We start from the raw sequence: 27,975 nt of genomic DNA on the forward strand, positions 1-27,975 counted from the left end.
CCGGCCAGGGGCTGTCGGAGCCTCGATCTGGCGTAGGGACCCGCAGAGCTACGACCCTGTAGCTAACTGCACAAAACGAAAAAGGACACCCGAGGGTAGCGGTGCGAGCGGACGCTGGTTCCCTGCACAGAGCCGCCAGGGTCGCCTTCGTCCGCGCCACCAAAACCCTGGTGGTCAGGTTGAACCGGGAAAGTCGTTGCTAACGAACCACACCAGGCCCGCAAGAGGCCGGCCTAACGCACACCGCCCCCCCCGGCCACGAACCGGCAGTCCGTCCGCGCACGGTCGGCTCACGGCTCCCAACGGGCAGCGAATAATAGTGATAGGCGTCACTTAATTAATATGGGACACCACCCAAGAGGAGGAAGGCGACGACGCCCCGCATTTTACCCAGCGCCCGCTCTCCGCCGGCGCGGAGTCCACCGCGATCTCACTTGGACCCCCACAGCCATTCTACGGGGTGGGGGGCTTTTTGTACCCAGAGAAGGACACCGTGGGCCCACATGCCCGTCTGAACGTCGCGCTTCTGCCTGCTGCTCTTCGGGCGCGCACCCACGATGAGGCCCTGAACTTGGCGCCCACACGGCCTAGGTTGGGCTCTGAGCCTGCGCGGGTCCCCGTTCTCCTGGCTCAGGCTGCGCTTCACGAGGGAACGGTCCGTGGGCTGGATCATGGGGCCGGGGTGAAGCTGGGGGCTCAGGTTGCCATCTGGGAACCGAGCTGCGACTTCGCGACCGGAAAATGCCCGAGCAAGCGGGAGGCCAGGGCCGTCCCCGTGCCCCGACCCGGCAGAGGACAGTCCTACGGGCTGGGAGGGGACAAGGCGACAGGGAACCGCCCGCCCGGCAGCGCGCGCGAGTCGGCGTCCTGGCGCGTGGCCCCGGGACAGGCCTGGCCACCACGAGCCGTTTGTCAGTGAAACTGGACCAGATTCGCGCGGGCCCAGTCTGGTCTGCCCGCTGACTCTGAGGCCCATCTGCATCCCGGAGAGTACTCCCGAAAACGTTTGCTGTGCTCCCCCAAACCCGACCCCGGGGCGGCCGTGTCCCCCGATAGCGCCGGCCGGCTCCCCGCGCCCGCCCGCCCGCTGGGGCTCTTCCCCGAACGGGGCGCACGGAGCGTGCCGAGTGGATCCTCAAATCTGCATTCTTTCGGGCGATAAAATATGTTCTCGTATTTTTTCCTGATTTCCCATTAAAACCTTTGCCTAACTAAACTCCCATCCAGCGGGATTTATTTCGTCCCCGGGGAGATAAATCAGGGGGCAAATTTACAGCCCGGGAGGCACCTGCCGCGCTAATGGGCGCTTCATGGAGTGCGGGCCGCGGGCGGGCGGGCGGGGCGCGGGCCAATGGCGGGGCCGCGGCACCGGGAGCCAATCAGCGCGCGCGCCGCCCGGGGCCCCGCGGTTATCTGCGCGTCCGACCCGCGCGGCGCCGCTCCGACCGGCCCCGGAGCCGCTGCCGCCACCGCCGCCCGCCGTCCGTCCGTCGGTCCGTCCGCCCGCCCGCCACCGCCCAGCCCACGCCGGCCCGCCGCCCTCCCGCCCTCCCTCCGGGCCGTCGGCGCCCGCGCCCCGCGCCCCGCGCCCCCGCTGCAGCTGCGCCCCGCGAACTTCCCGGCCGGCGGGCGGCGGCGGGGCCCGGATGGGCACTCGGGCCGGCGGCGGCGGCGCCCATGGACGCTAACCGCCCGGGCGCGTTCGTGCTGAGCAGCGCGCCGCTGGCCGCGCTGCACAACATGGCCGAGATGAAGACGTCTCTGTTCCCGTACGCGCTGCAGGGCCCGGCCGGCTTCAAGGCGCCCGCGCTGGGCGGCCTTGGCGCGCAGCTGCCGCTCGGCACCCCGCACGGCATCAGCGACATCCTGGGGCGGCCCGTGGGCGCGGCGGGCGGCGGTCTCCTGGGCGGCCTGCCCCGACTCAACGGGCTCGCCTCGTCCGCCGGCGTCTACTTCGGGCCCGCGGCCGCCGTGGCGCGCGGCTATCCCAAGCCACTGGCCGAGCTGCCCGGCCGCCCGCCCATCTTCTGGCCCGGCGTGGTGCAGGGCTCGCCCTGGAGGGACCCGCGCCTGGCCGGCCCGGGTAAGTGGCGCGCGCGGGGTCCGGCGTGGGGCGGTGGGGCCACCGGCTGCGCTCACCCGCCCTCCCTTGCAGCCCAGGCCGGCGGGGTCCTGGACAAGGACGGCAAGAAGAAGCACTCGCGGCCGACCTTCTCGGGCCAGCAGATCTTCGCGCTGGAGAAGACCTTCGAGCAAACCAAGTACCTGGCGGGGCCGGAGCGGGCGCGCCTCGCCTACTCCCTGGGCATGACCGAGAGCCAAGTCAAGGTGAGGCGGCCTCCGCGGGTCCCGCCGCGCCCAGCAGACACGGCCCCCGCGTCCTGCGAACGGTCTGCGAGCGGCCGCCGGCCTCGGCCTCCGCCCGGGAGGCGCCGCTGCTCTGCGGCCGGGACCGAAGTGCTGGCCGCGGGCGTCCCTCCGCGTCCACGCGGGCGGCGGGGTCACGGCCGGGGACTGCCGAGGGGCCGCGTTGCAGAGGCCTGGGCGCTTCGGGAGGCGCCGGCTGACGGTCACCCTCCGCCCCAGGTGTGGTTCCAGAACCGCCGGACCAAGTGGCGCAAGCGGCACGCGGCGGAGATGGCGTCGGCCAAGAAGAAGCAGGACTCGGACGCCGAGAAGCTGAAGGTGGGCGGCTCGGACGCGGAGGACGACGACGAGTACAACCGGCCCCTGGACCCCAACTCGGACGACGAGAAGATCACGCGGCTGCTCAAGAAGCACAAACCCTCGAACTTGGCGCTGGTCAGCCCGTGCGGCGGCGGCGCGGGGGACGCCTCGTGAGGACGCGCGGCCGAGCCCCCGGGGTTCGCAGCTGCCCGCGCCCCGCGCCCGCACCGGAGCGGCGCGTGCATATATATTTTTACAGAATAAGTTACACGACGGCCGGGCTCGGGCTCGGCGCAGGACCGGCGGAATCACTTTGTATGATCAATAAATTATTTAACACGTCCCGTCGGAGCCGGGCTCCCGAGGCTGCACCGCGTGTCTCTTACGGAAAACCCGGCGAGGCGCCCTGCGCGGCCCGGCGGGAGGCGGGGCCCGTCCCCCGTCCCTTGTCCCCGTCTCCGGTCTCTTGTCCTCGTACCCGGTCCCCGTTCCGTGTCCCCTGTCCAGTCTTCGTCCTCACAGAGCCCGCGCCTTCGGCCAGAGGGTCACCTGGGTCCGGCGCGGCGGGCTGGGCGGCCGCGGGCGCGATGGCCCCTCCCCGCGGCCCGGGCGGTGGCGCAGGGACGAGGACGCAGCGGCGGCCGCGCGGGCAGAGTCGGACGGCGGGGACCGAGCGGGGCGCCGGCAGGTGCGACGCGCGGCAGCAGGTACGGCCCCCCTTCACCTTTCCCCTCCGATTCGGGGGCCTCCCGCGGCCCCAGCCCCGGACAGCCGCTCGGAGCGCTGCGGTGCCGGCTAGGAGGACGGGTTTGGGGGCGGACTGAAGCACATTCGGCCCCGACAGGGCAGGTGGGCCGCCCGTGTGGCCCTCTTTTCCGCGACCCGGGGACGGGGCAGGTTGTGACCCGATTACAGGCGTCTAAAAACGCCTTAGACAGCAGACCTGAAAACGCTCACCTCGGGCGAAATAGACCAGGTTTCAAGTCCTCTGCACCGCGGCCCTCCAGCTACCGATTTAGAGAGCTTTCATGGGTAGAAAACGCTATTTAATTTACCTGGGACTCAAAGAGAAATCCAAAACAATTCTCCCCGCCGGGGTCAGCACACTCGGCTGCGCCGGCGTCCTGGGGAGGATGGTCCCCGCCGCGGGGACCCGGGCCCCTCCGCCCCGCAGCAGCGCGGCGCCTCGGGATCCGCGAGGACCGAGCCCGCGGCGCAGCCGGAGCCCTGAGCGCGGAGACCGGAGCCCCGAGCGCGGAGGCCGGCAACCCCCCCGCTCTAGCCTGCTTTCTCACCCGCGAACCCCAGACTGCATTTCTCGTTCACAACAGACCATCGGACCTGTCCCAGACTCTCCGTGGCTGATGCCCCGCCTGGTTGCATCTTAATGGGTGTAACGGTTGACTTTTAAAAAATGATTGTCACTATAAGATTTCTCTTGGAAGGCATTGTTGAGAATGTGCGAAATGTAAAAAGGCCGAAGTGTTTTGTTTTTTTCACTACATGGCTGCACCATCAACTTAAAAACCAGAATCACTGGCTGGCTTTCTTTTTAAAGGAATATATATTAATAAATATTAAAATTTATTTTATTTCTGTGAGTGAACTATTCACTCTGCTCAAGTTAAGAGCAAAGAGATTTCCAGTTTTAAAGTTTTGAGAGAAACTGTATTTATATATCATCTCACTTAAAAATGCTGAGGGGTAAATCCCACTAGTTACAGTACAAAACCCAAAAGATGACTTTTCTGCTTTAACTAATGGTTAGTCTTGTGTAACAATATCTGGTAGAATGAAACTTCCAGATTCCCAAGGAGCACAGTGCCGTCCCTGTGCCTGTCGGGGGAGGGGAAGTGACGGAAGGAAGAGAAAGCAAACCAGAACTGTCTTCACCACCATCAATTTTATTGCTTAGGAACCGGAGCAGTCCTTTCTCAAGGCCTCCACAGTGAGCGACAGCTGAAACCCCGTTAAACAGAATCGCCGTGGGGCAGACTGCCGTGCGGCCCGTGGACAGAGCAGTGACCAGAGCACGGACACGGACCCCATCAAGCTGTCAAGAACACAGATCCGGCAAGTGGACACCGACACCTGCAGTGGTAGTGCTTTATCCAATACACGCCCGGCCGAGGCCTCGCCCGTCCAGGACTCCTGTAGTGTTCTAAAGCGAATCAATAAACATAGGTTGTGTTTCATTCGCAGGCTCTGCCATGGCCTTTCAACGCCGTCCTTAGTGCTGAGAGGGGAGGCTGCAGCGAGGCTATGACATAGGTTGTTTGCAGCTGGCAACCAAGGACATTTACAGTTTTGTTTCTCTTAATAGTTTTATATACAGCCCATGTTAAAAGCAGTTTCTATCGGAAGCAGACTAGGCTACTTTATTTCTCCCAGGATATTATTGTTTTATGTAGAATACTTGGCACCATAGAACAGTAACAAAAGACAGACAAAACAGTTTACAAAATTCTTAAAAGGTACACCCGAGCTAGCTATCAGCTTCACATTCAGTTCATAACGTGACAGAGGGGAGGCAGGGGTCCCGGGCTCGCGCGCTGGCTGCGGTCGGTCCCCCAGGACGGCACGCTGGGTCTCCTCGTGTGCACAGGTCTGTGGACGACACGCAGCTCCGACGCCACTCCCACCTGCTGACAGGACGCGCACGGGCAATCGCACTGGAAAGTATATTTAGCATAAGTTTTGGTAAGATTTATAAATTATTCTTAAAAAGTATATATTTATATATATTTATATATATAAAAATGGAAAGCAGCTGCAGTGTGATTCAAAGACCATGTGACATGGCAGTACAGTAACTAAGGAAGGGGAGCCATCCCAGTGACGAGGAGGGGCCCCTCGCTCTGCCGGCGTGGCCACGCTGCCTGAGTCAGCAAAGAGGCCGGCCGCCACCCTGCCCGGCACGCCTCCAGCTGGCAGGGGGGACGCTGGACACCTGTGGGGTTTCTACACAGAGAAGCTCCTCCAGGCTGACAATTATTAAAAATTGAAAACTGTGAAGTCTAAAATACAGAATCTCTTTGCTGTCTATTAGAGTTTTGGCAACAGGACTGTGACTTATTAAAAAACCCAATATTTCTACTTAATGTCACATGAACAGACGAGACAGTGAGGTATGTGAGGCTGTTCCGGAACGGGCCGGAGGCTGAAGCGAAGTGTGGGGCCGGCCGTCTAGCGGGTGGCGCTCGGGCGGGTTCTCGATGCAGCTGTTGAGAGTGTGGATTCCAATAGTCTGCGACTTCCGTGTGCTGCTCTGCTACAGGGAGGTCTCGCGGAGGGTCCTCCTGTGTCGCGGGCGTCCCCGCCCTGCCGTGGAATCAGTCATTGGTTAACGGAACAAACACACCAGGAAAAGCTCAGAAAAGGTGAACTTGAGGGAAGGGTCATATTTACCACCGCGTCACTGCACGACACAACACTTGTGCACATGTGCGTGAGGTTTACCTGCCCCGGGCGCGATTCGGAAGGCCAGGAACACGGGCTGCATCGGGGACAAGAGGAGGGCATCAGGACCACACGGTGAGTGCCGCCGACCCCACACCCTGGCTCTGACGGGGCAGCCTGAACTGTGTCCAGCAGTGGCGGTGGTCAGCACGGGCCAAGGCCATCATCCCATCCCGTGTGCGGAGCACCAGTGGGAGAACCCGGTTAATGGGACCGAAGCTGGGCTGGGCCGCCAGAGGCCCGGGCAGAGGGCCTCCAGGTTTTGTGAAGAAGGTACCATTTCCAGATAAAAACGGATGTGAAAACTGATTTAAAGGATGGCTGAATAAGCCCCAGATACCGTGGAGGACAGAGCACCCATCCCCAGGTCTGTTCCCGCTGGGCACCCGTTTGGGACCCGTCTTAGGGTGATGCTCCAGTGGCCTCAGCCCAGAGGCCTTGAAAATGGTGGACATCTCTAGTTTGGCCAAAGGTGAGACATGCCCAGCGTGACCCTCAGTGAGGACCGTGGTGCTCCAGTGTGGGTGCATCGCGTGTACAAACACCCAGTGTTTCCTTGAAGGGCTGGGTCTGTAACACTCACGTTCCACACTGTGGACACTGTGCGCGGCACAGGAAGGCCATTAAAATATTTCAAACGCACACTGGAGAAATGGCTTCCAGAAAACCAGCTGTAGACACACACTTTCACTATTTGTAAAAAAAATATTGTATTTTATTCTATTGTGACTAGCCATTTCTGCCTTCTTACCTACCTCCCTACCTACCCATCCACCTATCAACCTTTGGTATTTTATTAAAATTTAATTAAAAAAGATGGACGTGGCCTACTGTGGGAAGCCAGACTAAGGGGGCGTAGCAGAGGCCAAAGAAGTGGCCCGCCCTGCCACCCGCCCGCCCCTCAGGCCCAGCCCGCACCGTGGCCATGCTACGTCACCTTGTGGTCTCCCATGCAGACGCTGGGCCCGATGTGGTCGTAGGTGACGACCTTCTCCTCGCTCTCCGACTGGGAAAAGCCAACAGAGAGAGGGATGGTGTGGGAAGCAGGAGGGGTAGGGTTTCCTCGGGGACAGAGAGGTGACCGTCCCTGTGCACAAGCCGCCTGCCGCCCACCCTGCCTGCTTCCCCGTAGGCTCTGGCCGCCTCACAGCTGCCAACGTGCCCCGGCACCTAAGAAGGGGCAGCCAGTCCGCGGCAGAAGGTTCTGGCAGTCCTGGTCGCACCTCAGCCTCTGGCTCTCGTGGCTGGAGGGCACCTGCCTCTGGAAGGGTGGGGACCGGGGCCCGGAGTGTGGGCCCCAAGCTCTGCTCTGGCACGTGCCCCTGGAGCTGCAGGGGAGGTGCAGCCCCAAGTCACTGCGGCCGTGCACTTGGGCACTCTCCTTCCAGGGACAGAGGCACCGTCTTGCTCTGACTCCCCCTTCACATTTGTTTTGACAGCCGGCTCTATTAACCCAGAGCTCCGGTTCAAATGAGGACAGATGCCGCTGGATTCCACGCTGCTGCACACGGCGATCTGTGTACATTAATTAACCGCCGTGCGCACAATGCTCCCACTCAGCCGTGCCACCGCGAGCCTGCAGACGCCGTTCTCCTGGGGGCGACGGTGAAGGGTCTGTTCCTGGTGATCAGTCAGCGCCAAGAGGGCTGGAGTTTTGTATCCACAGCCGCAGCTTCTGAGACTATAAAGTTAAAACTGACATGTCTCCGATGCAGTTGAGGCCTGGGGTCAGGTTCACTTCCAGCCTGGTCGCCGCCAGAAGGTGTAAAGCACAGCCTGCTGCCTTGTCTGCGTGTCCCATCCTTCACGGCCGCCATGCTGCTGCATCACGTGTGGCCCATCCATCACACGGGTGTGGCGATTTACAAAGGCAGCATAAGTGTATTTCCAGCTGCATGTCGTGAGACACACACACCGGTCCCAGGCACACGCCTCGCTGCGCAGTCACTGCGCGGCTCCGGCAGCCTGCTGTGCCCCCACCTTGGCGTGTTGGGCTGGCGAAGCAGAATGGAACATGACGCCGAGGTGACCGAGCGTGGCATGATGGATGGCGCCCAGGAAGCTGCTCGCGGTGTGTCTCCTCGTCCTGTGAGGCCTGCCGCTGCCAGGGAGCCCCAGGAAGGCGTTGGCCCTCCCCATGACAGCTGCCCAGCCAGCTAGGTGCCCACTGTGTCTGAAGCTGTTCAAACCCTGGCCCCCAAACCAGAGAAGATGTGAACAAGAGTGAATAGTGGGGATGGCGTGGGGCTGCAGCTTCCGTCCATACTCCTAGCACTCACGCTGTCTGTGCTTTACCTCGGACAGTACTTTTCTGGGTCTCCGGTGCTTCCCTTGTAGATGACTCTCTTCTCGCACCCCAAGGCCCCTGGAGGTGCCCCAGCTGGCTGGCGGCTCGGTGCCCAGCTCGTCCCAAGTGCTCAGAGCCGACCATACTGTCCACTCATTTCATTCCTCCCATGGTCATCTCCAGGGCACAGACCAGCAGGCCGAGCAAAGAGGGCAGGGCTGTGTCGAAGGCCGGGTGCCAGGCAGCCTCCGCTCCGGTCTGTGTGCTTGAGCCAACGTCCGATGCAGCTTCACTCAAGGACTCGTGGGGAAGCAGCCCAAGTGGCTGTCCTCGGTGCTGGTCCCTGGGTGCACGCCCTGCCTACAGGCCAGGGGGAGGGCCGAGGCCCTGGCCCATCAGAGCAAGCCTGCTGCAGCCCGACCAGCCCCCTGCCTCCAGCCCAGGCCCCGCACAGGCTGCCTCCCCACGCACCTGGGTGCTCTCGGCTCAGGGAAGAGCCTCGGGGGCTGGGCTCTCTCTGAAAGGCCAGCAGGGCCTCCTGGTGGGGGGCTGCAAGGCCGCTGAGCAGGGGACAGGCCGTGGTGTGCCACTGGAGCAGCTCCTGGGGGCTCTGCCCTCCTGGCCATGACCCCTCCTGCCCCCTGAGCCCCGTGTTCCTGGTGAGGGCCCAGGGTCTGGCACATGGGCACAGACAGGGCCCCTATTGTGGCCGAAGGGGCCTGAAACAGATGGAGTTGAGGTCGGGGGCAGGCCAGGGTGTGCTGGCCCAGCCCGCAGCAGCTCGAGCACCTCCTGCCCGTCCTCACGCGGCTGCGTCACACCCAGGGCCCGTCTGCTCTGAACCCTGACCAGGGTGCCGTCCCGATGAATCAGTACACTTCGTTATCACAGTTTTTCAGTAACAGAGTTGACAAAACCAATTCAGATATTGATTCCTTTGAAAACGCTCCTTTTGTGTTAAAATCTGGGCACTGAACAACCTGGAAAATCAAGAGGCTACAAGAAACCCTAAAATTTCCCCATGCTCAGTACATGAGGCCATCTCCTGGATGTCACCCATTCATTCTAATGGCTCAGGCCTGGTGTGACCCTGGCTCTGACTTACAGCTTCAGAAGGTCACGACAGACGTCTCGACCAGGCTTCACAGCCACAAGCTCCTCTGTGTGCACAAGTGCACTTAATTCATGAGGACACAGTAAACTATGACTTTTTTTTTCCTGAGGAAGATTTGCACTGAGCTAACATCTGTGCCAGTCTTCCCTTATCTTATATGTGGGTCAGTGCTACAGCATAGATGATGACTGGTATAGGTCCGCACCCAGGATCCGAACCTGCAAACCTGGGCCACCGAAGTGGAGTGCACTGAACTTAACCACTAGGCCATGGGGCCGGTCCCTATAATGATTTTTAAAGCTCTAACTGATGACCATTTATGCACATTTTCGATTCAGAAAGATACTGGATGCTTGCAGGGGCCAGACACCCAGCTCTGGCGGCAGACCCCTCCAGCCTGTGCACTGGCTTCAGAGAGACCGAGAGCCTTGCAGGATGAGGTCAGGGCTCACCCTGGGTCAACAGAAAGACACGCCCTCCAGACGCAGCGGCTCCCCAACGTGGGCTGGCACTCTGGGTCCCTCTGAGTGGTGGTCCCGGGGCCATGGCTGGCCGGGCGCTGGGGGCTCCAGCACTTACCCTCAGAATCAGCTCCTTGGCGGAGGGGGACATGAGGACACGGTCGCACCACGCGGGGCACCGGGTGTTCATGTACTGCTGGCCCTGGCTGCAGTCCTCGCTGTACGGGTAGCTGGGGAGACAGGACACAAAGGCCGGGTCAGTGCTGCCTGGCTCCAGCCCCTCCTCCTCAACCCGAGGGGGAGGGCCCTGCAGAGTCTTTCCCCACACACCTTAGCGTGGCCAATGCTACCCAGGGAGAGAGTACACACACAGAAGTTTCCACAGTGGAAAGTCAAACTCACAATTTAAGTTCTCACTCGAGTTTTGGTTCTAACACAGTATCTTCAGATAAACCATCGCTTAAAGAAGTGAATCGTCTATTAAACTTTGTCCTTATTTTTGGACACGGTCTACAGCACAAATCTGTAAGGGAAAAAATGACCCCCTGCTCCTCTGCCCCACCGTGGCGCGGACGCACCCAGCTCTGCCAGCCCTCCTTCCTCCTGCGCCCAGTGACTCGGCTGTCTCCTCATGTGAAATGCCTCTAATGCAGGCACCTTTGCTGGGGACTCTGTCTCCACATCTTGCGTGCCTCCGAGGGAGCCTGCAGACATCGCCCCACTCAGACACACCCTTGTCCCACAGCCTGCTCCCCCTGCAGTGTCCCCATCTTAGGAAGTGCCAGGTACCAGGCCTTGGCCTTGGGGTCATCATTGTGGCGCAGTGTAACTGTCCCTGACTCGCTGCCTTTCCCGCCCACTGCCCTGGCTCGGCCACTGGGAGGCCTGGGCCCCCGGGAATGGAGGCACCACAGCCGATGACGGACTGACAAGTCATGCAAACATGGGCGAGAAGCAAGTGGGAGTGATGCCAGCCCCAAGGCTCGGCCTGTGACTGCCAGCTGAGCATGCCCCTGTTGTCCTGGGGCCTGGCTGGCTGTGCCTCAGACACCAGCCACTTGTGCACAGTGGCCTGGCTGAGGTGAGCAGCTTCCTCCTGTTTCCAGAACTCACCAGAACAGTCCTGCCTCTGAGTTCTGTGCTGCCCAGCAGGCCTATCCCGGTCCATTTACAACTGCGGACCCCGCCCCCAAGTGGGCAGTTTGACCGGACCTGCATTAAAGTAACAGTAACTGAGCTTCAGTGGGACGAACTGGCTTTGGGGGGAGCCCTGGCTGTGCGAGGTGCTCACACGAGTGCGGGTCTGCTTGTTTGTGGTGCATCTTGTATGGCCTTCACTAGAGTCTAAATTTCTCTTTGTAAAGTCTCGTGTGTTTTTTAGGTTAATCCAAAACCCCAGACGGTATTTGCTGCGGCGGCATCTTGTTCTCCACTAAATTCCTGGCTGCTTTAGCGGGAAGAGACGAACACGCTGGCTTTCGGGCTGCTCCTGCTGAGGGCGCCTGGTCAGGTGAGGACTCTGGCCTGGCCCCAGACCCACGTCACCCCTGAGCCTCGAGCACTGGCGGCGCGGTCAGATTCACAGGTCGCGTCTCTGCCCCGAGCTGGCGGTTTGGGCCCTTCCCGTCCTCCCCGAGGGACCCCACACGCTCTCAATGGAAGCAGGACTTCCCCTCGGCGCCCAGAGGGGCAGGCTGCCTTACCAGACTGAAGACCCAAAGCAGCGAATGGGGTTAGAAGCAAGCCTGCGGAGCGCCTCCCTCCGACGGCGTCGCACTTTGAAGAGCACAGGGCACTCACTACCCACAGACTGCTTCTCAGGAGGAGCGGCGAGCCGACGGCCGTCCTGCTTCCCAGCACCTAGCAAGGGGTCTCCTCCCTCAGGGCTTCTCAGTAACCCGACTGTCACTAGGAAGGAACTGTCCACCGGCTGGGAGCTGCCTGGCCTCGAACGCAGGACCTAATCTGGGCGCCCAGGGGACACGGGGGACGGGCTCCCTGCAGTGGGACTCACGGGCCACGCGGCCCTCCTCGGGGAACGCGTCACCTGGGAGCTGCAGGAATCAGGGGTCCACATGGGTCTACCCCGAGTTTCCAAAGGACAATGTGCTGAGTCACCCCAGAGCAAGCTCCCTGGCTGGGGGCAAAGGTCAGGGGTGAGGCTGGCCGGCAGGCCTGTGGCCACAGCTCAGAAGGTCCTGCAGGCTCTGAGCCCACGGCAGGCTGGTCTGTGCACAGTGTCATTTTCTCCTTCTACGAGTTGTTCTGGAGCAAGGGATTCTTTGCTATGAGGCAGCGGCAGGACAAGTTTACCCAGAGAGCATCTGTGACCGGCCCAGCAGGTCTCCCTGAGGACGAGGCCTGCCACCTGTTGCCCGCTTCTCCCGCCCCGCAGGAAGCAGCTACACTTTGCAGCGAGCGCTATCTGGCAGCTCTCTGTGACTCATGTTGTGAGTCTGGTGCTTCCTGCCGATTCCAGAGCATTCCACCACGTCCCCTACCCTGGCTGCGCCCCTCTGGGCAACCTCAGAGGAGGGGTGGGCACACAGCTGCACACGGCTCGACAAGTGCTGTACAAGGCCCAGCTTAAAAGCGCCATTTGAGACGCAATCTGGATGGAGCCGGGCCTGAAGTCCACATGCTTCAGAACCACCATCTGAGACTCAGTTACCCCCAGGATACTGTTGCTACTACAGAAATGCCCGCGAGCACCTGCGGTCTTGGGGTGCCATCAGAGGCTGTAGCATGACACCCACAGATCCCTCAGGGGATGTGCCCCAGGACCAAAGTTCAGTGTAAGTCCTGGGGGTCCTGGGGCAGAGAGCACACAAGGGCGACTCTAAGTCAGTCTGCGTCACTCTGCGTACATGGAGGATGTGCTGGGTGGCACTGCCCCTTCCTCCAGCTGCCCACAGGCCAGGATGTGGCAGTGTCACCGCTCGGACAGTCGCTCTGGGGTGAGAAGCGAGCAGAGCCACGGAGGCCCAGAGCGGTGGCGAGCTTCCAGTCCAGCCCTCAGCCCAGGTGCCCAGCGCGAGTCCTGGGGGTCCTGCGTGGCCCCGCCCCTCCATGCTGCCACACGTGTGTCCACAGGTGATTCAACAGGAGAAAGAAGCTGGTCCCAAGGGCTGTCCTGGCTAGGGTGGGCAGGGGCTACGGGGGGCAGTGCCCTCACCCCCAGAGCCCGGGGTGCTTCCGATGCCCCAGACACCTGGGCCAGCCGCTCCCTGGACCAGGCGGAGCAGACGCAGCAGAGCTGGTCCGGACAGGTCTGGCGAAGGCCAGGGTGGGCCCGGGGACGGAGGGAGCCCAGCGCCACCTCTTCCATCCTCCCCGGGGGTTGAGGCACCGAGTGCGAGCCGTGGAAGGAGGCGCTGCCGAGGCCGCTCTGCTGAGGACGGCCGAACAGCCTGGGCTGCCCGCTGCCCGCCTGGGGCCTGTGCGCCTCGGAGCTGACAATGATTAATACGGGCGCTTGCTGTGCACGCAGACTTATCTGAAAGCAAACCCTGTGCAGGGTGGGGCCGCAGGACAGGCCGGCCCTGCCGTGCCCCCAAGTTGGCGGAGTAATCGCCGTAATTAATGGCAGTGCGATAAAACTAACAATCGCCCACCTGTCCTCGCGGCCGCCCCTCCCTGCCTGCCCCTCGACTCCCACCTCAGGTGGGCAGCGGCCCCTGTGCTGAGGCCGGGTGACCAGCCCTGCTGACAAGTTTCAGGTCTCCGTCTGGGTGGGCTGGGCAGGCGGGGGTGTCACCATGGGCCCTGAAGCGGACAACACAGCCAGGAAGGCACAAAGCCCTGCTGTGTTTGCCGGCCGCACGGGCGGGAGACGCCAGGCTCAGGAGGAAGTGGAGGGGTGGCTGGGTGGGGACCTAGCTGAACCTCGGCCAGACCAGGCACAGTTCGACACCAGCCCCCAGAGGTGGGAGATGGCAAGGGGGTGCTGCCTGGCAGTCTTCGGGAGGGTGTGAGGGCAGAAGCCCCTCCAGGGTCCTGGCCCGGCACACAGCACCTGCTCCCAGGTTATGACGCTGCATGGCAACAGCGGACGCGGCTCCCTCAAGTCCCCGGCATCGAGGACGACCTGTATGTATGGAAAGAAAGGCGCAGACGCTGCCTGTCAGATTACAGACCGGCTCATGGACCCAGGGGCCCAACAAAGAGTCGAAGGACTTGACTCCAAAGGTGCCAGCTGTTACTGAAATTCCTGGAAAAGAAAAGGAAAAGAAACAAACGCAAAATCAAAGAAGGACAAGAGCTGTGCCGATGCTGAAACTACTGCGCGGAAGAACTCCACAGCAGAAGCGTGCCGAGACTGAGTCCTGGCTGGCAGAGAGCTGGCGGCCAGCGTGCACCTGCACGAGCCAGCCTGTGCCGTCCCCTGGGGGTGACCAGGCTAGCCACTTCTCGGTATAACCGGTTCTCTGGTCCTTGTCACCCCTCAGCACTCGTCCTCACACATCTGTGTGGCCGGGTCCCGTGGGGCTCTGTGACCAGCTGGACGTCCTCCCTCCCACTTGGAGTGCCCAGGCAAATGGCAGAGTGCACCCCTCCTGGGAGCATCTTACGATGTGATGTGTGTCGTTACAGACACATCCATAGATGGCCGAACTTTAAATTACGGCCCACAAATTTGAAGAGGGCCTCCCAGTCCTCACTTTAAAAATAAATGTCTCCGCTGAAAAGAGCACCTCGGCCGGCCTGGTGCAGTGCAGCTGGTCCCCGCATTAGGGAGATTTCTGTCTTTTTCAAAAGCTAGAGCTTGCGGGGGCTGCCCCGTGGCCGAGAGGTTAAGTTCATGTGCTCCGCTTTGGCAGCCCAGAGTTTCGCTGGTTCGCATCCTGGGTGCAGACATGGCACCGCTCATCAGGCCATGCTGAGGTGGCGCCCCACATGCCACAACTGGAAGAACCCACAACTAAAAATACACCACTATGTACCAGGGGGCTTTGGGGAGAAAAAAAAGGAGAAATAAAATCTTTAAAAAAAAAAAGCTAAAGCTTGCTCTTCTTCTGTAATGACGTCTCTCTCCTGCCCGGAGAGCTCATCCATCTTTGGGAAGGTGTGAGAGGTTGTTTCCATTCGCCTTTCTCTGAACAAATATTTGCACGTTTTGGTGGGCAGACCCAGAACTTCCACACTCTTCTATTCCTTCCGTCCATATGAAAGCCTAACACACGTCAGGCAGGGCCCACAGCGCAGTGGATGCTCCGCAACCCATCCCCCATGGGACCTGCAGGTCAGGGGGAGCCCAGGGCCCTGCCACTGCCTGGAAGGTCAAGGGTCATGACCTCAGCACCGCCCACAGTCTTGCCTGCAGCGACCTGCACCCAGAGGGAACCGTGCAGTGCTCACTGCCGTGTGGCTGTGTCCGTGCACCCTGGGGTTCGGTCTGTTCAGAGCTGGGTGAAGCCGCAGTTGGCTGCCACGCCGTGTGTTGCACATTCCACTTCAGGAGAAAATATCCATTCCACTGTCAGTGGGCGTTTAGGTTATTTCCAGGTTTAGGCTAATTTTTGGAGAGGGGTATGTGGACCCCTGGGGGTTCCCGAGACGCTTTTGGGGGTCTGGAAGGTAAAAACCATGTTCTCAGTCATACTAAGATGAAATGGGCCTGCCTCTCCAGGGGAAACATCTGAGGGTGTTTGTTGCCAATGACAAAATTCAACCTTTTGGAGAACTTGTATTCACTTGCCCCAGGAGCCTGGCGGTGTTCCACTGTAAACTGTCCTCTGCTGAGCTCGGTGGTCCTGAGGGAGGCAGCTCTGACACTGCAAGGGATACATGCCAGCATCTGGGACACCTGCACAATTGGGCGACCCAGGGTTTCTGAAGGACCATCGTGACGTCACCAGTCGTGCACAACAGCGAAAGACCCTTTCTCAAGGCCAAGAACAGCTCCCGCCGCTGGCTTCAGGTCCACACTGCAGCCAACTCTCAAGCATCATCCTTCTCAAGGGGAGGAGCACCCACAACGGCTGTCGGCACCCCTTCCCAGGCACATGCCTGCGAGGCCGGCTCCGCCTCACACGCTCTGCCCAGAGCCACCACGACGGGGCCGCGGCAGAAGCAGATGCGACACTCGGGCTATCCTTCATTAAGCTGAACTTCAAAAAAATTTATTTGAGTCTGAAACACTCCTTTGAGTTTGAGCCACTCTCCTCGAAAATTATTTTTTGTTTGGGAAATAGTTATTTTTTCATAAAAACGTTATTTATGTTAACACGTAATGGGTTTACTGTGGTCATTTTAAAATGAATTAATAAATACTCGTGCATTATGGTACACTATCAACAGACACAACCCACGGGAACAAAAGTCCTCTGGGTCCCCAGTAACTGAAGCGCATCAGGGGGTCCCGGCACCAAATGGGGGAGAGCTGTGGTCCTCTGGGATTTGTCCCCAAAGCGACTTTCAATGCCAGCCCTTCTGATGGAGGGACCGGGCAGGTTCTGCTGTGACCTCAGAAACCCCTCTCAAAGGGGAATGAGCGTGGAGAAACCCAAGCTGGAGTGTCCTGCAGTCCAGAAGCCACATGTGCAAGTGGTGAGCACGTCTGTCCTCTTCCCAGGGGCGCTAGCCTTCACCCGAGCTCCGAGCAGGAGAGTGGCCTCGTGGTCAGTAGGCAGCAGCCTGTGGGCAGTGGGGGCTCAACCCCCTCCCTGGGCATCCTGGCACTGGGGGACGACAGCCTCCAGTGAGACGGGGTCCCTGTGGTGCCTCAGGGCAGCCCGAACGTCCAGTAGTCTGCTTGAGACCCCAGTGGTGGGACCCGGCCCTCCAGGAAGGTGGTGAATGCCCCCGTGGTCATCCTGGGGTGCCCAGCACTGGGCCGCGGCATATGGGGATGGAACTCCTGCCTCCTTTCCTGCAGGGACATCGCACCCCTGGTGAGGAGACGCTGGGAGCACAGGACAGGAAGGAGCTGGGAGAAAGGACTCAGTGCCTCAGGCCTGCCAATCTTCCAGAAAGCTCCTCCCCCAACCAAGTGCTTCCTCATTCCCACGACTCAGCCCGAGGCACTGCCTCTCCTGAGCGGGAGCAGGGCGGCTGTGTCACTAAGCTCCCTCAGGCTGCGTCCCGGGGGTTTCTACCCCTCTGCTCCAAGAGAGGGTCTGCAGGGAAACCACGCAGGTCAGTGGTTTCCAACTGCTTCCAACAGTGAGAGACTGCTCTGTGCTGGCCACTGCGCACCGCTGATACACACCCCGCCCAGGCAATGCACACACCCAGGCACGCACACACACACCCCTATACCCATATGCATATATGTGCACACACCTACTCATGTGTGGCACACCAGATGCAAAACCACACACGTGCTCATTTACACACACCTTGCACATGCACACATGTCCATGTACACATCTTGTACATGCAAACATCTATATGCTCACGTGCACATACTATACCTATATGCTCACGTGCACATACTGTATTCATGTGCACACACTTCATGCACACACACACCCACATCTTTGCAATGCACACCTCCACATACCCATGTACATACACACACATACATGCACAAACCACACACAGGCCCAAGTGTACACACACCATGCATATGCACATAACCCACACCCAAAGACATGTGCACACACCCACATACCTACATGTGTGCATGTACAACCACGTATGCATGTAACAACTCTGCTACACAAATGTATACACATGCCGTGTACACACACTCAAACCCATGCATACCCATGTACATACACACATCCAAGCATGTGTGGACACTGTATACACACATGCAAACCCATGCGCTGCACATACACATGCACAATTAGTCCATAACCCATTCACATAGATTCTGCACACACCCTCCCATACCTATGCATGAACACATATACCTACACACATGTGCACACACATATAAACACATGCACAACCTATGCAATGCCCACATACATGCACAAATGCACATGTGCCTACAGAGTGCATACTAGTGAATACAATCCTGCACACAATCCTCTGTACACAAATCCCATGTACACATGCACACATCTATATGTGTGTACAGGAGCTCATACTCCTGCACACACACACACACACACACACACACACAGAGAACAGGCCTGAGATTACATTCCGCGGTAGACTGAGGGAACAGACCTGGGCAGGGACTAAACCACACAACCGCCACCTCTAACTGCCACCTTTGATCTCTGGCTTGGGCTTCTGTGTACATTGCTCCCACTGCTGGACACAGCTCTCCAACCCCTCATGCAACCCCTAGGGGCTATGAATGCTAACTGATGCCACAAGCATGGTTTAAAAATACAACAGAACCCAAGGGAGAGGGGAAGTTGGGTGTGACCCGGGTAGTGGGGAAGGGGGATAGATGACCAGTAAGTGGGGGAGGAGATGAATGACTAGGAAGTGGGGGAGGGGGATGGGTGACCAGTAAGTGGGGGAAGGGAAGGGGGAGGGGTAACCAGGCAGGGGAGGCAGAATGGCCTCTGGAGCCTTTGGTGGGCTTCCCACCACAGGCTTGTGCTATGACTGGGCCGAGAGGCCAAGTGTACATCTTTCTCTGAGCTGGTCCCCCAGTTGGAAAGCCAATGTTTAGTCTGAACACTTTTCCCTTTCTTCTCCTCATATATCCATCTCAGAAAACTTGTAACGGTATTTCCAAATTAAAGGGAGAATATCTGGTGACTAAATCAGCCAGCCAACCGAGCCTCCCGGCTGCCAGCACGGCCTTCTCCCGGCTGCTCCCACTGCCCTTGCTCACGGCTCCCGCCTCCAGCTGCAGAACACCCCCTGCTGCGTGGGGCCACCGACTGGTTGGGCCCACCCGGATGGCCCAGGACATGAGGCCTGCAGTAAGGGACCCACCTCAATCACATGTGCAAAGTCCTGTTGCCACATCACACAGGACCTTCACAGGCTCTGGGATGAGGGCGGGGACATCTCTGGGGTCCTTTCTCCTACCCCATGAACCAATTGAACTCTGTAGAGATTTCTGCCCAGCAGGTCTGTCCCAAACCAGGGGCAGGGTGGCCTCTCTGTGCATACAGCCTGCCCTAGGCATCCTCGTGAACAGGGCAGGAGACCCCAACGTTGACACACAGGCAGCTCTCTGAAGTTCCTCCCACTTGGCACCAAAGCATCCCCTTGCCCCATCCAGGGATGAGAAAGATCCCAGACAAACTGGTGGGATTTGACCAAGAGCCCGGTTACAGCCACCTGCTCAGGAGGCCTGCATTCCTCTGCCAGCTGCACAGGGACCGGCAGCCCAGACCTCTGCTAGACCACGTGGCTGTGAGCGCTGACCTGTCTGTCCACCCTCTGGATGTGCCTGGGTGTGGACAGGCAGGTTTCTTTGCTGCCCAGTGTTGGTGGTGGGCTCCTGGCCTGGCCAGGTCCTGTCTGTATCCTCTGTGCTCTGGGCCAGGGTGACCCTCAGGGCTGCAGCATTTGGGAGAAACTCAAGAGGCAGATGCCAGCTTAGGGCACACGTGTCCACAGGGTCGTGCCATCAGCCCTTGGTGGCCCCCAAGCCGCCTTCCTCCTCGCCAGCTCAGCAAAGCCCTGAGAAAGACAGCCTCGAGCTTTTCAAACAGGGACCTCTAGGACATCTGGCCTGCCACTCTCCGAGAGGGAAGTCTGAGAAATCCCTAAGAAAGTCTTCTGACTTGAAACATATGTGGAAGCACATCTCACTGCACATTTTACTGTGCACTCAACCAGCGCCGGAGCCTGAGGGAGACGTGCTCAGTCAGCACGCTGGACGGTCAGTGCTGAGGGCCGCCTCCTGCTCCTGTGCTTGAGCCACACGTTCAGGGGCGTCCGAGACCTTGGCCAGGCACAGCCAGGAGCCCCGAAGGCCGAGTGGGGCCCACAGTCCCTGCCTCTGTGGTCCCTGGAACTGGCGCCACTGGTCTGGGTGCTGACCCTTAGCTCCGAGTCTCAGCCGGGGCCTGGCCCTGAGGTCAGAAGGGCACAGGCCCATGGCCCATGCTCTGCAGGAAGCCCCACGACCAGTGGATGTGGGGCCCCTCCAGTCGCCACACGTCTGACCACTGAAACGCGGCAGGGGAATCGAGGACTGTCCTCTCAGAGAGCATCAGAGGCCACTGGGCTCTCGAGTGCGCTCCAGACACAGAACCACTCCTTCCGACACGAGAACCTTGAGCGTGCACTGCCAGGCTGACCCAAAGCAAACGGCAACAAGCCTGCCCTGCTGTTGGGGATGTCTTTGGGGTACAGCGCCGTCCTGTCTGCTCTAGAAAGTCTCCCCGAACGTGGCCAGGTCCATGTTTCACCCCAGAGGAAAGAATTCTACTCGGGATCTGAAAGAGGAGGAGAAGGCCGGGGAGGAGTCCTGGTCCTCGGGGTGCCCTCCCCAGGCCACTTTCTGTTAACAGTCTCTCTACCCCACGCCCCTCTGCACCCAGGGCATGTCTGGGCTGCACCCCCGGGCAGCTTAGAGGAAATAACTGTTATTGCTGCAGGTTTCAGGTTCTGGAAACGTGCCTGAGAAAGACAAAAACAGACAAACAGAACGGAGAGCCCACCCCCAAGACACCGCCCTCCACTAGGTGCCGATATTCCCAGAAAGATCCAGAACATGGGGCTGCCTCTGTGGGCCCCTAGGATGCTGATCAGAGAAGGCCATATTATGCATATTGGAAAAACTATCTTTTTTTAAACAAGAAGACAACAGACACTTATTGCTCTCAGCAGGTTGCTTGCTTCAGGCCAGAAAGGGCAGGAGGAGGTGTGGTTTGCACCGGGACACGGGGGTGCACTGAAGGGGGTACTGTTACCTGCTTGTCCAGCAAGCGGGGGCTCCTTACCTGGGAGGGAACGAGATGTCCAGTTCATACAGTCTGTCCTTAAAGACAGACAGCTCTTTGTCAAATTCTAAGAGCTAAAGAAAACAAACAGAAGAAAATAAAGTCACTTTGGTTCACCTCACTGGGGGCACCGAGAAGTCCCCGGGGCTGTGGTGGTCCATCTGCAGCCGGGAGGGACCCTTGCAACTTCCGGGAAACATGCGTGGCTCAAGCGCCCATCTGGACTGCACATCGTGTGCTCCACGCGCAGGCTGCCTACTGGGAACTGCCCTGTCGTGCCTCCAGAGACCCATGAGTGCCCAGCAGGCCCTTCTGCCCATGAGGCTGTGCTCCGGCCTCCAGCTCCTCTGCTGCTGGTGCTGGAACCTGCACTGCCTGCTGCTGACCAGCCACGCAGGGCCGCCTCGCTCTGCTGAAACCACACCGTCCAGCAGACACAGCAGTGCCCCCACTAAGGAAGCGTCCAGCAGAGGGGACACAGCTCCCGTTCTGTCCAAATGAAGTCAGAGAGTAAGCAACGTCAACCTTGCACAGGAAGATAACAAATGGCCCAAGTGCGTACACAGGTGAGACTCCAGCAGCCAGCCTGGTGTGAGCGCTGGCCCCTGCACGGAGAGGAGACGGCACAACCTGGCTCCATAGCATTCTGTAGAGACAAGCCCAACAGGCACGGTGCCCACAGAAGGAAAGGGGCACTCCGGCAGCACCTCTGACCACACTAGGCTGTTGAGCTATCACCATACACACCCTTGGGATGTGTTCATTAATCATGTCCCCTCTCGGCTGTGCGGGAGACCCCCCTCAAAACCACACCACATCCTCCCCTCTCTGCCGCCTCATCTGTCACTCCTGAAGCGTGCAGTCAGCAGCGCTGTGTAGCAGTAATTACCCCTGTGCCAGGCTGCTACCTGAGCTGCCTGCACACGGCCCTCCCCGCGACACCCACCTGCACCCGGCGACACCCAGCGGCACCCGGCAGGCCACTCTCCTTGGGGTGGGGCGGAGGGACAACTGAAGTCTCCGCCAGAAGGAGCCGTCTGTACACGGTTTGGGAGGGGTAGACCAATGCTCCTTTTGAGTAAATGGGACCATTTCAGACACACTTGCCTAATTTCAATCTCGTGTGCATTCCTGGACACTCAGAACAAGAGTCACAAAGAGCCTCAGACCCCGCCTGGCAAGGCTCAGAACCAGGGTCGGGGGCCAGACCCCTGAGCCCACATCTGCTAGTGAGAAATGCTAGGGCACACCTACCCCAGTCAGTACTGCCCTGACAGCCCCGGGGCTGGGTGCTTGGGGTGGGGGAGCAGGGGGTGCAGGGCCAGGGCTGGGGGTGCAGGATGAGAGGGGAGGCTTGGGGGTGAGGGACAAAGAGCCGCCTGGCTTTCACAGCACCAAACGGCCTGCCTGCTTCCACACCCAGGGAGGACTCCAGGCCAGCAGCTTCTGGAAAGTCCCCAAGTCAGCTCCTCAGTGGGGCTGGGAACAGATGGAGAGGAAGTTTCCAGGGAGGGAGACGCACCTTCAAGAGTGGGGCATGCATGTTGGGTCTGGACCAGTACAGCACCCACGCAGTGTATTTGTGCTTACACATGTGTTTACATGTATGTGTGTACTTGTGGACACACATTCACATGCACACACACACACAAAGGCCTGTAAGCACGTATCTTATCTAGATCATTCCAGACTTGAGTTCTCAGCCTTCCCAGATCAGAGGCAGAACAGGCCCCTGAACGCAGTGTGGGGCCTGGGCTGCTGACAGGTGGGGCCGGGGAGGCTGCGGGTCCAGGCAGATGCTGATGAGGCTCTGACCGTGGCAATCGATAAGAAGGGGAGTGGCCTGTCTGAGGTCAGGAGCTGGCCTTTCTGGAAAGGACCAGTGCAAGGCATCCAGAGGACCACTGTGGAGTTCTAGTGGCCACGGCTAATCGGCCATTTAACCAAAACAACACCGGCAGCTTCCTTCCATTTGTGGTGACAGTTTCAAGCGTTCAGGAAAGTACAGATGGTGAAAGTGCCCGTGGTTCACCCACCCGGAGCTGCCAGATCTTCTCATTTCTCCCAAATTTACCTCGGACTCTTAGAGGAGAGGAAACGCTCCTGGGACAGTGAGTCCTGTGAGGACCCCACCGACCCTGCTCACCTGCCTCCTCCCCCAGTGGTGACCCAGCTGCGACGGAAGTTCTGTGTGATCACTGCACACGTGCGTGTCCACCAAGAACACCTCGCAGTCTTTTCCATGTTCCAAGACTTGACGCCAGCATTGTCATTATTTCTCTGTCGGGCCTGCGCTCCTGAGCGCAGCTCCCACCTGGTCCTGCGGGTCTGCTGGGGGCCGACTTTCTATCCTGGCGTGAGTGTCACTCACGCTAATCCAGCCGGCATTCCTAAAGCACCAGGCAGCTGCTGCAGACCTCTGGGTGGGGAGCGTGGGCTCTCAGCTCTTCCATCAAATGACTCCATTACCATCCGGCTTCTGTCACCGCGTGGGAAGCCGGCTGCCACTGTCATTCTTGTAGGGTGACCTGACACTTTTCTCAGGCGTGGTGTCTGCCGTCTCGCTCCGACGTGCCCTGCTCCTGACGATCGTCTCCCATGGTTCCGTCAGCGGCTCTCCAAAGGCCACCCCGTCACGCCTCCCGCTGGAGTCTGCCTCCCAGTCCTGTCCGCCGCACCCGCAGACGCCGGGCTGACTCTGCTCCTCCTCAGCTCCGTGTCCACTCCGGAGACCGCACTCCCACAGTCCTGTATATTTTTAATCTGCTTGTTTTTCCAAGGTGTGGTATTTATGTTTCTGATTCTTTCATATTTTTAATATTTCAAAATATTCTTACGTTATAATTTCTACCAATTATTCAATTATTTGGTGTTCTTGAGGTCCATCCGCCTGTGCCGTATCTCCGGGCTCTTGCATATGGGACCAGAAGCTCATCTTCAATGGACCTTCACGTGCAGGAACCTTTACAGGGGTGACAGTGGATGTGGGGCCTGCCTTCCAAGAGACAGTGTCCAGAGACAGGACACAGCACACAAGGAGCCAGGCTCTTAAAATACAAATACTCAGAACGTCACCTCGCAAGTTACAAGGTATTGGGAAGATGCTTAATTCTCTTCCTTACCCTTTGAGGGAAACTCCCAGAACAACCTTGGACATGTCCCAGGCCCCAATCTCCAGAGAAGATGCAGACAGCAGACAGCTTCAGTGACTGGCCCTGGCCAGCCTGGCCACAGCCAGCAGGTCCGGGCCTCACTCGCCCAGCCCCAGCCTCTCACTCACAACGGCCAGAGCGAGCTCCGTCAGGGCTGTGGCTGCCCTCCACCCTCGACAGCCTCCCCACTCGGATATGCCCCCAGTGTGGCCCTGGCCCCAGGAGGCAGTGGGGTGAGGGAGCCTGCCTGCTGCTCCCCCAGTGCCTCCCGCCCCTGGTGGTGACTCAGGGTCCCTCCCTCCTGACCGACACCCCCAGCTGGGCCCTCCTGCGCCCCTTGCGGTGCTGCTCATGGTGCTCGCTCATGCCTGACCAAGGCGCTGACCGCCTGCTTCTGCTCTGTCCCTGCTGGCCTGAGAGCCCCACAGGGTCCGTGCCCAGTCTGTTTCCAGAGCAGGGCCTGGCTCCGAGCGGCACCCAGGGGAAGGGCTGGTACTTTCTTTACACAAATGCAAAAACCACTCAAATTGAACACCCTGATTCTTTCTCTGAAAGTGGGTTCTTTTCCCACATTTACTACAAAGATGCAAAACCCTCCTCTGTAAATGAAAGGCTGCTGGCCATGGACCAGACCCTGGGCTCCTGCTCGAGCCCTCCATGAGAGGGCCCTGGACAAAGAACCCCATTTCCACTCTTTGGCAAGGGTTTCATCCACACACGTGTGTGCACACACGTGTACATGACACACACACGTGTCTACTTTGTTTTGTTAAGTTTTGACGGAGCCAAGGGTCAGTGCTGATCATCCTGACGCCTGTGCCATGTGTCTCACTGCCAGATGGTCCCCAGGCCCCATGCCCAGCTCCAGGGACACCCGGGAGGAGACTGGAGGGAAAGGTGACAGCAGGCCACACCGGCTTCTGCGCGTTGTGTGTGTGCACTTGGACATATGTGCGCAGCTGCACAGGGGTGCCCAGGTGTATGCGTGAGCACACGTGTGGGGGTGGCTTTTGTTTGCACTTACTGAACACTGCCCTGTTTTAAATCAGCTTCCAAAAGAGACCCGCAAGGCCTTGGTGGGCCCCTGGGAGCCTCCCCAGCAGTCAGAACCTGTGCCGAAACAGGCTCCTCTGGTGGCCTGCCCCTAAGGCACCTGGTGCTAACGTGCCCGTCTGTTAACATGGAGATGTTCTCAAGCGTGAGTATTTCTTCATTTTGATCCAGTGCACTTACTAAGCCTCTGCCATGTGGCAGGCCCGTGCTGGACACTCTGGCTAAGGCTATGGATATCGTCGCCCTCCTAAGGGACATCTTCACCTTCTTGAACCTTCTGGCTGGTCGAATGCAAAGGTTAATCCCACAGCCACACAGATGCAAACCTGCATGGTGTCAGCTGCGGCCCACGCACGGCAGCGTTTACTTCTAAACCCCAGCCCAGCCCATCGGACCCCAAGCCGGGCTGCCTGGGGGAGGGCGGGTGCGGGAGGCCAACCTGTCCCTGCCGTCTGGCTGCTCTGACGGGCTGGCAGGACCCTCCCTCTGCGGGACCAGCAAGGAGTCAGCACCCAGGGCTCCACGGCCTGGGGAGTCTGCTCACGTCCCGCATCCACACGAAATGATGGGGGTGGAGGCAGGGCTGCGGACCGGAGACGTTTCTGAGGAGAAATTATGCTGCATTTCTGTTGAAATGATAATTTGTATCTCTTTGAGATTTTTCACAAACATGATAACCAATTTCACATGTATCTTAAACATTCTTCTTGATTACGAAGTGAAAAACAGCGCAGGGCGTGTGTGGACAATGATAAAGCAGCTGGCTGGTCATATGTATCTGTCAGGATCTGCCCAGCTGCCCGAATTCCACTGTCACTGCAGAGACACTCACTGATAAAGGAAAGAAGCCCAGAAAATCAATGCGCCCTGAGCCAGAGCAGCCGCTAAACACACAGAAAACATCTCTATCCAACAGGCCCAGCGCTGTGAAAATTCCCAGGCCCTGCCCTGGGACAGCCACGGAAAATTTAATCTCTCCAAATCCTCACCAGGGCACTCCATCCTGCAGCCCTGACAGCCACACTTACAATTAATTATACAATTTCGATGGGAATATCGACTAAACAAAGCTATAAATCATAGAAAAAGTCAATAGGCATGGACACATTCAATCATGTCCCGGCCAATGATTACTACTCTTAAAATACAATAATTATTTTCAGGAGCCAGCTTGAATTAAATTTCTGTCAGACGAGTACAAGACCGGTGGTTGATGAAGGATGCGATGGATTTTGGGGCCGTGTCGGGCGCAGGCACATCCATCGTGCGGACGGGCGTGTGTTTCAGTGCCCGTGGTGCTCGTGGCTCCCCAGGAAGGTCAGACCACCTCCGACGGCTCCTCAGGCTGTTACTGTGCCCCGTGGGTGATCCGGATGACTCCACTGCCTGCGTGTGGCTGACGCAGAGGCTGACTTCTCCCAGTGCCGGGTGGCTCAGCAGGAGCACAAAACGCGTCCGCGTGAGCCTATGGGCCGCTTCTGAAGGCAGCAGCACCGCGAGGCGCTGAACGCCGGGGTCTGTGCCAGCGGTGGGCAGCGCTGCCCAGCTGCCCTCCCACGTGGCTCCCTGGAGAAACCACAGGGAAGAGCCCTCGAAGGCAGGCCCCCCAGACCCCCTCTCTCCACGCCACTCCTGACGCCATACAGACATGGGCACGGGAGCTGTCCAAAATAACCACACGGAGATCGAGGCTCTGACGCAGCTCTGCTGTATTTTTAATCTTAGAATCAAACTGCAAAGTTCTCCTGAATGTTCAATCTAATGTCCCTCCATCTTAAAAAGAAAACCCCAATTTCATATGCTAAATAGACAGAAATGAAGATGACCTCCAACAGCCACAGCACTTGTTACTTCCAGCGGCAGTTACGCGCTCCCTGTCCGAAGGCTGAGAGAGGACACGGGGACCTCACATCCACACGTGACACTCACTCCCCACCCTTCTGGCATGTGCGCCTCCTCTCCACCTCCACTGCCTGTCCCGGCTCAGACCTGTTTCTCTTTTGACTGACGGAGCCTCGTTTTCACCAGTCTCCTTGCTCCTTCCAGAACACCCTGGCTCCTTGGGGGGCCCAGTGCCATGCCCCCGTTCCACTGTTCTCCTCCCAGGCAGCCTCCGCCTTCTTCTTGCCCTGGTGGCTTCACTGCTCCTGCTTCAAGGCGCCGTCTCTGTCGGGGACCTCAGAGCCCACCCTGCCCGCCTTCCCCAAGCTCAGATGGTCATGCAGCCGCCCCAGGACAGGACGGCCCCCTACTTTCCTGGGCTTCACCTCCACACGGGAACAGCCAGACAAGGCATGTCCCCACACCTGCCCCGGGGCCTCTCCTCTGCCCCGAGTGCTCCAGGTCCCGTTGAGGTCACCAGAATGCCAGCTTCTTCAGCAGACAGCATGCGGGATGCCGTCCCTGCCCTGTGGAGCCTCCCGTCTCAGGGGACCTAGTAAATACACACATACTGAGTGTGGGCACCACGGGGACACAGAAGGACAGTCAACCTCACCACGGCCTGGGGCTCTGGAGGAGGCGAGACATGAGCTGCCAGGGCCCAGCGTAGAGTCCACAGGGGACAGGCTGGCAGAAGAGCAGGAGAGGCAGCTGAGTGCTGCCGGGGCTTGGGTAAAGCAGGGCACCCGAAAAGGAGGCGAGGCAGGAGGGGAGCACGGAGACGGAGCAGTGAGCCCAGCCTCAGGGAGGAGGTCAGGATGCCAGGCCATATCTGAGGCGGGGGGGTGGGGCCGGGGGAAACAGCCAAGGGCCTGACCCCCTGGGCCTGTAACAAGCCCCCGGCTGGGCTTCAGGCTGGGGTGTGCCAAGGGGCAGGGGTGGCAGGAAGGAGGCGGCAAGGGGCTCCAGCGCCAGGGAAGAGACGGTGGGCCCGGAGGAGGGAAGGGACAGACTCGGGGTGGGCAGGGAGTCTAGGCCCAGAACCTGACTGATGTGAGAGGCGAGGGGAGGCCGGGCAGCTGATAGGGGG

The 27,975-nt window shown here is 59.3% G+C and overlaps 2 protein-coding genes across 3 annotated transcripts in view; one reads left to right on the forward strand and one right to left on the reverse strand.

The window, feature by feature from the left end:
* The first annotated feature begins 1,442 nt into the window (after window positions 1-1,442).
* NKX6-2 (NK6 homeobox 2) lies at window positions 1,443-4,862 on the forward strand. Its single transcript, XM_023636672.2, has 4 exons — window positions 1,443-2,083; window positions 2,156-2,328; window positions 2,587-3,374; window positions 4,583-4,862. The coding sequence occupies exons 1-3, from the start codon at window positions 1,678-1,680 to the stop codon at window positions 2,839-2,841; spliced, it is 834 nt and encodes a 277-aa protein (XP_023492440.1). The 5' UTR covers window positions 1,443-1,677; the 3' UTR covers window positions 2,842-3,374; window positions 4,583-4,862.
* The window catches only part of INPP5A (inositol polyphosphate-5-phosphatase A), a 235,267-nt gene continuing 211,843 nt past the window's right edge, over window positions 4,552-27,975 (reverse strand). Inside the window, exons 12-16 of one of the 2 annotated variants that reach the window (XM_023636652.2) lie at window positions 20,800-20,873; window positions 10,107-10,218; window positions 7,064-7,132; window positions 6,127-6,163; window positions 4,552-5,988 (exon numbers count right to left, since the gene is read on the reverse strand). In XM_023636652.2, coding sequence (XP_023492420.1) covers window positions 5,939-5,988; window positions 6,127-6,163; window positions 7,064-7,132; window positions 10,107-10,218; window positions 20,800-20,873 — 342 coding nt within the window. In that variant the 3' untranslated portion in view covers window positions 4,552-5,938. Of the gene's footprint in view, window positions 5,989-6,075; window positions 6,164-7,063; window positions 7,133-10,106; window positions 10,219-20,799; window positions 20,874-27,975 lie in introns of both variants that reach the window. The other variant, XM_023636663.2, reaches the window with a different exon arrangement.

This window comes from Equus caballus, chromosome 1, assembly GCF_041296265.1.
Source record: "Equus caballus isolate H_3958 breed thoroughbred chromosome 1, TB-T2T, whole genome shotgun sequence".
NCBI lineage: Eukaryota > Metazoa > Chordata > Mammalia > Perissodactyla > Equidae > Equus > Equus caballus.